Raw genomic sequence first — 12,095 nt, forward strand, 5'->3', positions numbered from 1 at the left:
AGAAAGAAACTTTTGGTACCACCTTTAATATTATTGGCTAGCTTACTTTTGTATTCCATCTTTACCTTCATGTCTGTTTTAGTTGCCTTCTGTTTGTTTTTAAAAGCTTCCCAATTCTTTAACTTCCCACTAAATCTTTGCTCTAATATATGCCCTCTCTTTGGCTTTTATGTTGGCTTTGACTTCTCTGGTTAACCATGGTTGTGTCATCTTTTCTTTGGAATACTTCTTCCTCTTTTGGATGTGTATATATCCTATGCCTTCCGAATTACTTCCAGAAATTACAGCCATTGCTGCTCTGCTGTCATCCCTGCCAGTGTTCTTTTCCAATCAATTCTGGTATCTCCTCTCTCATGTTTCTGCAATTCCCTTTACTCCACTGTAATATTGATACATCTGACTTTAGCTTTCCCTTCTCAAAATTCAGTGTGAATTTGATCATATTATGATCATTTACCCCAGTGGGTTCTTTTACCTTCAACTCTCTGATCAATTCCAGTTCATTGTACAACACCCAATCCAAAATAGCTGATCCCCTATTGGGCTCAACCAAGAACTGCTCTAAAAAGCCATCTCATAGGCTAGGAATTCCTCCACTTGGAATACAGCACCAACCTGATTTTCCCAATCTACCTGCATATTGAAGTCCCCCATGACTATTGTATCATTACCTTTTGGCATGCATTTTCTAACTCCCGTTGTATTTTTACCCTTGCGATTCATTAGGTCTATCCACAACGATTCAACATCTTATGACCCTGTGTCACCTCTAATGATTTGATTTCATTTTTTTACCAATAGAACAACACCCTCCCCCCCCCCCCCGCCCTCCTGCCTGTCCTTTTGATACAATGTGTATCCTTGGACTTTAAGTTTCCAGATATCATCATCTTTCAGCCATGATTCAGTGATGCCTACAACATTATACATGCCAATCTGTAATTGTGCTGCAAGTTCATCTACCTTGGTCACATACATATATTGTGACACATATGTAATTTGATAATGAATTTACTTTGAACTTTGAAGTTTATTAAGCACCTTTGCTCCATCCATAACAAGCAGGATTTCCAGGTGGCCAACTATTTAAATTCCAATCCCCATTCTCATTCCAACATCTCAGTCCATGACTTCCTCTATTGCCACAATGAGGCCACTCTTAAGTTGGAGGAGCAACTCCTCATATTCCATCTTGGTAGCCTCCAACCTGATGGCATAAACATTGATTTCTCTGCCTTCTGGTAATTTCTCCTCCCTCCTCCCTTGCTCTTCTTCAATTCCCATTCTAGCTCCTCTCCCCCCCCCCACCTACCCCTGCTCTTCTTCTCACCTGCCTTTCACCTTCTTCTATGGTTTTTCCCTTCCTTTTCTCCCATAGTTCACTCTCCAATCAGATTCTTCCTTCTTCAACCCTTTATCTTTTTCACCGATTACCTCCCAGCATTTCACTTCATCTCCTCTCTCCCTCACCTGGTTTCATGACTCGCCTTCCAGCTTGTGTTCCTTCACCATCCACCCCTATCTTCTTCTCCCTTTCTTTTCCAGTCCTGATGAAGGGTCTTGACTGAAAAAGTTGTTTTTTTATTTATTTCTTTCCATGGATGCTGCCTGACCTGCTGAGTTCCTCCAGTATTTTGTGTGTGTTGCTCTGGATTTCCAGTAGATGTCAAATCTCTTGTGCTTATGTTCCAAATTTTGATTTTTATTGCTCAGATTATTATGTTTGGCCACCATAATGTTTATATTTTATTTCCATGCAATTGGGTTTTAAAACACTCCCTGTAAATGAAATAAAATCTTACATTAATGTATAATTATTCCATAAATAAAATTATTAGGATTAAAGTTATGTAATGTCACTATTATCAATAACAGATATACACACTAAAAATAAATGCATGTACAGCTTTTTAAAATATGTTTGTAGCTATGCCCAATGTGTAAATTTACTTGACTTCAATGCAGAAATGCTTGAGAATATTTTCTATATTTCTTTCTATTGAATTTGGTGTAAAGGTTTTGATGATTATTTTCATCAACGCTGGAGGAACCAACCTGTAACATGACCATAGGAAAATAATTGATTTTGAAGATCAAGATCCACAACTTCTAGAAATTGTGTGCCTTGTTAGACACTCATTGAGCAGGGAACTGAATTTGTTTGAGAGAATTGATTTCTGAAGGATGGAGACATTTTCCACAGTAGCATTGCCATTGTGGCCTCAATTGTACATTGTAGTAATTTTTGAACAAATAATCCTGATCTCTTGTCTCAGACAGGTGGATTCCCGAGAGGCATGATTGAAGTTCCTTTCAGTTCATCATTATGTGATGGCGCACCAGGTGGTGACAGGGAGTTTAAATATTCAACAGGAAAATGTGTAGCATCATCAATGTCTGTTATACTGTCAATAGATTTACATTGTACTCGTTACTTGGGAAGCTTTGGAAGTACGTCATTATTCATGACTTGTGCTGTATCATTTTGTGCTTAATACTGTCCTTTCATGCGAACATTGATAATTCAAATAGAGTGGTATTTGAGGAAAATGACTTGTGTCAGATCATTCCTTTTGAGTTTTTGTATTTATTTTCCCCATTGCCTCGTTTGAGTAAGTTCAAAATACCAGCGTACATGGGTGACACGGTAGTGTAGTGGTCAGCACAACGCTTTACAGTACCAGCGACACGGGTTCAATTCCTGCTGCTGCCTGTAAGAAGTTTATACATTCTCCCTGTATTCTTGTGGGTTTCCTCCAGGTGCTTCGGTTTCCTCCCACAGTCCAAAGGCCTACCAGTTGGTAGGTTAATTGGTCATTGTAAATTGTCCCCTGATTAGGGTAAGATTAAATTGGGAGATTGCTGAGCGGCGCGAATCAAAAAGCCAGAAGGGCCTAATCCGCATTGCATGTCAATAAATACATAAATAAATAAATATCCTTTGTCAAATGTACTGACATATGTTTTTCAATAGGGAAAATTAAAATTAAGCCTCCTTTGAACTACAGAAGGACTCCCAGAAGGAGTTTTAAGAAAAAAAAACTAAAAATGTTGTGTGCATACTTCTGCTAAACTTAAGCTACATGCAAAAATGGTGATGTCTTATTTGTTTCATTACTGACCTGTGTATAGGGGACATGGTTATCCTATTATGTATGTATCTTAAGAGAATGCCAAATTAATTATTTTAACAGTCTTTGAAGTGCCACAAGTTAGGTTGGTAAGTTTAATTTTGCTCTATTTTTTGGAGTTTACTGCTCCACAGGGTTTCTCATTCCTCAAACAATTCACCCAACATTTATTTTGAGCAAGTGTGGGAGCCACCAGGTGACTGTGTTGTTGGAGGGATGTTTAAAATATCAGTTTATTTTAAAACAAATAAATGAAGACAGATGAAGACTAAGGATACACATAACATGGGGGACTTGGGATAAAACCAAAAAAGCACTGGTGACATAGACCCCAAACATCAGTATGCAGTACATCATGAAGAAGTGTTTCTAAAATATGTTAGTCAGCATGCTACTTTCACTTAAGACTTCTCTTTTTTTTTAAAGAAACTTATTCCTGTTTGCAGTGCTTGTAATTTGGCAACCATATTTCATATGATCCATCAGCAACATAACATAAAAAGCATCTCATTTCCATAAAGCTTTTGAGACATCTTAAAATTGTGTGAGGCAACAAATAAGTATAAGTGTCTTCATATCTGGAAGACTATATTAGGAATGTACAGAATTATGCCATGAATGTTTTGTGCCGTTGGACTGGAGACTGTAGTAGGGACAGTGGTGGAGATGAGCTGATCAAATGTCCTGAAAGATAACAAATAGAATTTCATCTGAATTCTACCACTTTGTCCCCTCCTCCTCCCTTTCTCTTATGATCCACTCTCCTCTCCTTTCAGATTCTTTTTTTCTCCAGCCTTTGACCATTCCCACCCACCTGGTTTAACCTATCACCTTCCAGCTAGCCTCTTTCCCCTCCAACCCCCCCATCTTTTTATTGTGGCATCTTCCCCCTTCCTTCTCAATTCTGGAGGAAGGGTCTCAGCCCGAAATGTCAACAGTTTATTCTTTTCCATAGATGCTGCCGAACCTACTCAGTTCTTCCAGCATTTTGTGTGTGTTGATTTGTTTGAATTCTTCCTTTTCTGCAAAAAAGGGATATATTCTGAATGGGGAATACCTGTTTGAAATTTGCTCTTAAAATTTTATTTGTCACTTTGCATATGATCTGAGCACAACCTTATTCATGATGGAGAGACATTTTCAATTTCTTTAGACTAAACACAACTTTGCCAGTCTGGCAATTTGGATGAGAATGTTAAAATCAGTAACAAAAGATGATTGAAAACTTGGAAGTTTTGACGCAAAGCACATTCTTTGATTAAGATCTGTTCTGATAATTGCAATCCGTCTTTCGTACAGTGCAGGAAGTACTGTAGATCAATCAAAAAAGATCTTTACACAGTAACTAAACGCTTAACTGAAGCATACTAAAAGACATGAGCTGCTACCCCAACTTTTAATGAAAAAGAAATTTCACCAAAAATGGTAAAGCTGTCTTTTCTGTTTTCACCTGTTGACACACTATTTCAGCATTTTTGTTTCTTATTATAGTTTTGAAATTTGCCTTGATAAATAAATCACAAGAATCTGCATATCAATTATAATTGTTATAGGCACTTCTGTTATGATGTCACAGCTAACACTTTGTGGAACTGCATGTCTTCTTGTCAGTTAGGATCAAGCAGCAAGACTTTCTTCTATATACTTATAGCAAATAGGAAGTTATTTAGCCCATAAGGGCCCACATCAGCTCATGGGAGAATAATCTCACCAAGCCACATTTCCCATTTCCTTATGTTCTTGCAAAATAATCTTTCTCAATATGCTCGTTATTTCCCATTTCATTCTCTTGCCGTCACCCTGCACTTGGTGGTAATTTGCAGTCACCACTTCACCTACCAAAATGTTTTTAGGAATATTTTTGTTTACAGTATTGAGAGTTTACAAGCTCCATTAGTAAAGGCCTTTTCTCTACCTTTGGAAATGCATACTTCTGCCAACAGTTGAATAGAGTTGACAAAGCCTCCTCTTGCTCGGTATTTGTATATTGCATACTATAATACAACCTGACATGACAGTCAAGTGAACTAGTAGAATTTCCTGCACTATCGAGTTGTATACACTAAATAAGCAAACAGTAACAAATGTCATTGGTGCTATTTGCTTCAGATGCTAAGGAGCCACATAGATATGACCAGTTCTACAGAGGGAGTTATAGGATTTGGAGAGCAGCATTTCATTTTCCTACATTTTATATCCTGACTTGTAATATTGTTCAGTTACTCCAGTATCTTAAAAATTTTCCTGAAATACTGCCTGCTGCCATTGTTCGATGAATTAGATTATGGACGATATCTGTTAGACATCAGAATGTTTATCTTAGAAAGTATCATCTAGTTTATGAGAGTTATGATAACTTAGCTGGACAAAATTCAGAATACCTTCACTAAAAGCAATAAACTGGGAAATAGTTGTAACTGAGCTAAAACAGAATGAAGGAAAATAATTTAATATAAAAGTTGTTAAAAGAAACTATCTGAAGACAAGTTCCATTTTTTTCATTGTGCAATAGTGGAGGCAAACAGTAAATAATTCTTATAGTGGCTTAGAAGGTCACCAGATCCAAATGAGTCAAGAGATGCTAAAAGGAAAGAAAGTGTTGATAATGAGAGATCGTTACGTGGCAGTCGTGGAAGTAAAAATAACTTGTAAAAGGTAAGAGCAAAATTGATCAGTAGAACACAGAAATTAGATCTTAAGATTATCCTCTCAGCAATAAAACCAGAATATGAGTTTGTTCACTGATTCTGTTTAAGGACAAGTAAGTAAAAGCACAAATAAATCAGGCTAATTAGCTACAGATATGGATAGCCCTGTGATGTGCTACAAAATGGTGTGTAGATATTCATTGATTCAGTGCATTCAGAAAAGATTAAAAATAGGAGAAAGGGTCTTGAGATGGCATTCCTGATTAGGGAAGACTTCTCAGTGTTGAGAAGAAGTTAATTTGTGGGACAAAGGACAGAATCAACTTAGTTAGCAGTGAAAAGCAAAAGAGATTTGACCATGCTTGTGGAGATATTTTATTGGCCTTTACATTGTAAGAGAAAGGTAGAAGTGCAAATCTGAATGCAAGTTTTAGAGGTGTGGAAGAAGTATGGAGTGGTCATAAAAGGGCGAACACACACAAAATTATGGAGAACTCAGCGCACTAGGCAGCATCTGTGGAAAAGAGCACAGATGATGTTTCGGACCAAGACCCTTCACCATAAAAGAGGGACTCTTATTCCAAGTTGATATTTGTTTAATTATGGGAAAGGTAGGGAAGAATTTCCAAAACTGCTCTTAGCTTCATTGCCCAGTGAAGAAGGAGGAGTAACAGATCTGGTCCAGGCACATGAGTTTGGCCAAGTGTCAATGGAACAACATTAGAATAAAAGCCATCATTAAGACTTAGTAGAACTTTTTAACTTAAACAGAGTTTATTTCAGTGTGTTGAGAAAAGATTCAGCCACAGCAAAGTGCAATAAGAAATTAACAGGAGAGCCTGTAATGCATCAATAGGACCTCTTTGAAGGAGGTGTCTTGGGTATCAAGCCGAAAATATTGACGTGAAGAACAGTCAGAAGAATTGAAATTAGAATTCTTTGGATGCCGAGGGAAGTAGACTATATAATGAAACAATAAAAAAGTACAGTGTTTGATATCTCAGGGAACTTATCAAATAAAAATCAGATCAAACACAACTGAGAGTGGAAAAGACAAAGAAAGTTAGAGAGGGAAAACTTGAGAGTGGAATGGCAGTTCAAGGGAATCCAAAATTCTTTCACCAGTATGTAAATAATGATTGCATAGCGGGTGGCAGGTTGGACTTGTTGCAGACAAAGGTGGTAATTGCATGTATAGGACAAGGCTAGAATGTTTGATGAGTATTTTATATTGGTACTTAGTCAAACTGATAAAATATCCAGAAGACTAGGGCTGGGGATGTAATAGATGGCATGAAAAATGATAAGCAGTATGTACTGGAAAGGCTGGCCATACTGAGAGAGGATAAGTCACCTACTCCCATGGCTTGTCTCTAAGATTCCTAAGGAAGGTAGGGATGGAGACAGCAAAGAGGCATGCCATATTCTTCCTTGAAAATGGATAGCCAGAGACAGTTTATGTTCAGGAAAGAGTGTAAGGACATTCCTAATCATTGCTGGCAAAAAAGATTAACATCAATGGTGAATAAGGTTATCAAAATTATACATGGGAGGAAAAATTCTCTCATATTTGGAGAAGCTTTGAGATAATGAATGAGAGCCTACGCAGACCTATAAAATTGTTTTTTGTTACCACGTTAAATTGGAGGTGTTGGGGTTGTTCTTCTTGAAGCTAAGAACATTGATTGTGGTGTATGTGATTATGACATGTTTAGATTAATTTGAAAAAAAAATCCTATTCTCATACAAGGCAAATGAAGAACAGACATTAATTTTTAGGCGAGAGAAACAGAAGGATAAGAGAAAAAAACTTGTGCAGTGAGAGGCATCGATCCTCTGGAATGGTAGAAGTAGAGACCATCGGTGATTTCAAAAGGAAATTAAATGGATGCTTGAGGGAAATAAAAGACCATAGGAATAGATTAGTAGGGAAGACTATTGGAATGCCTAAGAGCTGGTATTGACTCAGTAATGTGAAGTGTTTTTACTAAGCATTTTTACTAAAAGGATAAACAAATTTAATGGTGATATGTTTCCTTTGGTGTTCCCTAATTTTGCTCAATATTTCGAAATCAAAGGTGGTAGTCAAGTCAAGTCAAGTCACTTTTTATTGTTATTTCAACCATAAGTGCTGGTACAGTACACAGTAAAAACGAGACAACCATGTGCTACATGAAACAATACAAAAACTACACTGAACTATGTAAAACTACACTAGACTACAGACCTATCCAGGACTGCATAAAGTGCACAAAACAGTGCAGACATTACAATAAATAATAAACAAGACAATAGGCACAGTAGAAGATAGAAGGTTGGTGTCAGTCCAGGCTCTGAATATTGAGGAGTCTGATGGCTTGGGGGAAGCTTTCACAATCTGAAAATCCTTTTTCAGTTATTAAAATGAAGCAATTTGAATCATTACTGCCAAAAATACTGTCTTTAAGTTTATCAGTTTGCCAGTTTTCTTTTTCTTTGCTACCATTTTGACACTTTGAGACTATTAATTGTTGGGGGTTAATTATTGGGCACCACGGTTACATAGCAGTTGGCGTGATGCTATTGAAGTTCAGGGTGTCTGTTCGGAGTTCAATTCCAATGTCATCTGTAAGGACTTTGAATTGAATTCACTTCATTACTTACATCCTTCATATATATGAGGAGTAAAAATCTTTACGTTACGTCTCCATCTAAGTGTGTCCATCCTCCCTGTGGAATACATGGGTTTTCTCCGGGCCTCTGGTTTCCTCCCACAGTCCAAAGGCGTACTGATTAGTAAGTTAATTGGTTGTTGTAAATTTGTACTGTGATTAGGTTAGAATTAAATCAGGAGTTGCCTGGTGGCGCAGCATGAAGGGCCAGAAGGACCTATTGCATGTTGTATCTCCAAATAAAAATAAACAATAATAAGGATATTAATTGCTTGGGCCACTTTAGTTGACATAAATAAAAACGCTGAAAGTTTTTGATTCTTAAAACGTTCTTAAAAAAATACAATGAATTGTAACGTGTACATTACAGGGAAAATTCAGAGCTCCCCTTCTATAAGCTTTGCCATTTTTTAAATAAGGATCATCTATTAACAACCTGTCCCTGATTGGCACACTATTCTTTGAGTATTGCTATGTCAGGATGATGTTTGCTAGTTAATCATTCTGGCAAAACTGCTGACTATCCAGCTACTCTTCTTGGCATTTGCCCTAGATTATATTGTTATCTGTTGACTTTTCTCTTTAAGACTATGAGACATAGGAGCAGAATTTGGCAACTCAGCCCATTGAGTCTGCTCTGCCATTCCATCATGGTTGATTTATTATCCCTCTCAACCCTATTCTCCTGCTTCTCACTGTATCATTTGACACCCTGTCTAACCCAAGAGCCTATCGAACTCTGCTTTAAATATACTCAATGACTTGGCCTCTGTGGCAATGACTTCCAGAGATTCATCACCCTTTGGCTAAGAAATTCCTCTTCATTTATTTTCTAAATAGACATCTCTCTAGTCTGGGGCTATACCCTCTGGCCCTAGACTCATCCACTACTGGAAACATCCTCTCCATATCCACTTGGTCTAGGCCTTTCAATATTTGATAGGCTTCACTGAGATCCCCCTATTTTCAGTCTTCCCAAATTTGAAATTTGCCACCTTAATGCCTTCCTCAGAGAAAAAGCAGAAAACGCTCCATCTTTGCAAATAAATGCCCATCTCCAAACTCCCTTTTCTTTTCAAAATTTCCAAAACTATTGTGAGACCTTACTGCCCATCTCTTTTGGATCTCCAAATTCAATGCTAGAACAGTGCCTAAGCAATGACAGCCTTTGTGAATGTGATTTTAGTCAATGTCTTCCCACATCCTTGCAGACCTGCCCATAGACCTTGACATGGTTGCCAAAGCCATCCTCTATTGTTCAGCCTAGAATGCCTGGACTTCCTTGATTCCATTTTATTTTTATCCAGTTATAGCAATAAGCGATCCTGCAATGGTTCTCTTCCAAATTCCATGCCTTCACTTCCTGGAATCCATCAGTATTTCAACTGTATACTGCACCTCAGTAACATAATCTGTTTCAAAAAAAAATTGGGAGACTCCACACATGCACTGATCCATCGTACATGCAAAGTAAACTTGGATTCATTCAAGCCTCTGTGCATAGTTCTGACTTATACATGGACTTGCTCATCTTTCACTTCTTCGGCCTTTTGTTTTGGCCTATAGTTTAGTACAGCCACAAATATATTATTCTTAATCATGCATTTAATATCTCAGATGAACTTGCTTCCCCCTTTGTCATCTCTTCAGTCCTTATAAATCTTCAAAAGTTGTGTTTTCTTCCACTTTTTATCGTTTTGCATTAGATTGCCTTTAATCTTTCCAATGGTGACTATGCTTCATAAGTATGGAAATTTATTCTCTAAACCTTCCTACATTTTTACCTCTCTCATGTCTTATAAAACAATCCGTAAAACTTCCTCATTTGATGCTTTTTGATCATTTGTTGTAATGTAAGTCCAGTTAGTTACAAAGTCCATATTTATTGTGCTGAAGAATATGCACTTCTAGTCAAAACTTTCATTTTGTAAGGAAAACTAAGATATTCAGTTAAATATTCATTGAAATTCAATATAATGAACATCAGTGACATTAAAACTTCGATATTCATTAAAATCTGATTATGTTGTCTGTAAATATGCAGCATATTTTAATTCTTTCATCTTAGATTAAATGATTCCTGTATTTCTTCAGAGAGTGTAATCCTTCATCAACCATTTGGTTTTGCCTCATTTACAAAGAAGATGGCTTTCTTCTTTGTGAATAATTTTCCTGACTACCACACCTTTTTTTCATTCCAATTAATTAGTCTAGCTGTTACATGAATCATATACCTCAATATCCATATCAGGCTTCAGATAGTTGACATAAAGAATCAGTAAGTGGTTTACATATCAAAAGATGTTCAGAATGTGCATAGAAAATTAGCACTACATTATACATGTTCTTATTGCTGCGCTTTGTAAAGGAATTGAATGCACGCAAGTACATAAGTCTTTGATTGAGGACCCACAAGTCTTTAGTAAGCTTATTGTTTATTTCTTTCTTTCAGAGCTTTTATTTTGTAAAAGCAATTTGTTATTTTTCAGCATTACATCTTGCAAATCCACTGCAGGAAATATTTTCTCTTGAATCTCTGTAAATAGAAGAGGTTTTTAATAATTTGCGAACATTCAAGTTCCTTTAAAGTTGGATTCTCTCTGTCTCTTCCATTGCTTCCCTCTATGCTCCCTCTAAGGTTTGCGTATCTGCGTGCACACGCACGTTTTGCTACTAGCGCACAAAGGAATTAAAACTGCGCACAAAAGGTTATCACCCTGTACCTTGTTGGTATGTTTCACGATGTATCACGATTGTACACAATCCCATTTCCTTTCCCAGTCTCTGATGCCACTGCTGTTGACAATGTGGAGTTTGCGATGATTTGTCAGCTGATTTTAGAACTGCCTTATTTATGCTGTTTTTATTGAAGAAATGATTCTGTGCGCACATATTGTTGTCACTGGGCAAAAAATTGCATAGCACAAGATTTTTGTGCACACTGCTCATTACAAATTAGAGGGAATATTGCTCCCTCCCAACCCTTCTCACACACGAGCATTCTTTCCCTCTTGTTCTCATATGCTATTAGATTCTATTATTTCCTCTCGATCTCTGCCTTCAGTTTATTCCCTCAACCATTCGATATCTCTTTCATCAGCTCAGAACATGGTTAGGCTTTAGGTTGGAAGGCAGATTCACATGTCCAAAGTCTGGTGTTTCCTTGACTGTGATAAATAAATTCAAATGAAAAGTTTGCAACTAACCTGAAAGGTTGACAGCAGAGGAAGCATCATGCCAAGTGTTAGTTGGAATAATAATAATATATTAACTGCTATGAATAACAAATGTTCAAGAAGGCAAGGGTGCAGTTTACAAAGTATACATCGGTATGAATACTCATTAAATTTATTTTACTCGTTCTCCCATTATCCCTTGATATAAGGGAAAATCTATGTTTTTTAACATTCCCAGGGTAGAAGGTACTTAATGTGACAAGTGAGAGCAAATATCGGTGCGGTCCTTCTGTTTTCTTTGCACTTTAATGTGTTCTTGACAAACTGTCTCAAAGATCTCAATGAAATGCCACAGGTTCTTCAACCACTTTGAGAGGTTATAGTCATAGTCATTCTTTATTGATCCCAGGGGAAATTGGTTTTCATTACAGTTGCACCATAAATAAGTAAATAGTAATAAGACTATAAATAATTAAATAGTAATATGTA

General features: G+C 37.0%; 1 protein-coding gene across 8 annotated transcripts in view; it reads left to right on the plus strand.

Annotated features, from left to right (window-relative positions):
* ralgapa2 (Ral GTPase activating protein catalytic subunit alpha 2) overlaps positions 1 to 12,095 on the plus strand; it is a 560,288-nt gene that overhangs the window by 418,818 nt on the left and 129,375 nt on the right. Inside the window, exon 39 of one of the 8 annotated variants that reach the window (XM_072265571.1) lies at positions 2,277 to 2,529. The exons of the other annotated variants lie outside the window; for them this stretch is intronic. Coding sequence (XP_072121672.1) covers positions 2,277 to 2,301 — 25 coding nt within the window. The 3' untranslated portion in view covers positions 2,302 to 2,529. Of the gene's footprint in view, positions 1 to 2,276; positions 2,530 to 12,095 lie in introns of those variants that run through there. 8 annotated transcript variants of the gene reach the window in all.

This window comes from Mobula birostris, chromosome 8 (assembly GCF_030028105.1).
Source record: "Mobula birostris isolate sMobBir1 chromosome 8, sMobBir1.hap1, whole genome shotgun sequence".
NCBI classification, from domain to species: Eukaryota; Metazoa; Chordata; class Chondrichthyes; order Myliobatiformes; family Myliobatidae; genus Mobula; species Mobula birostris.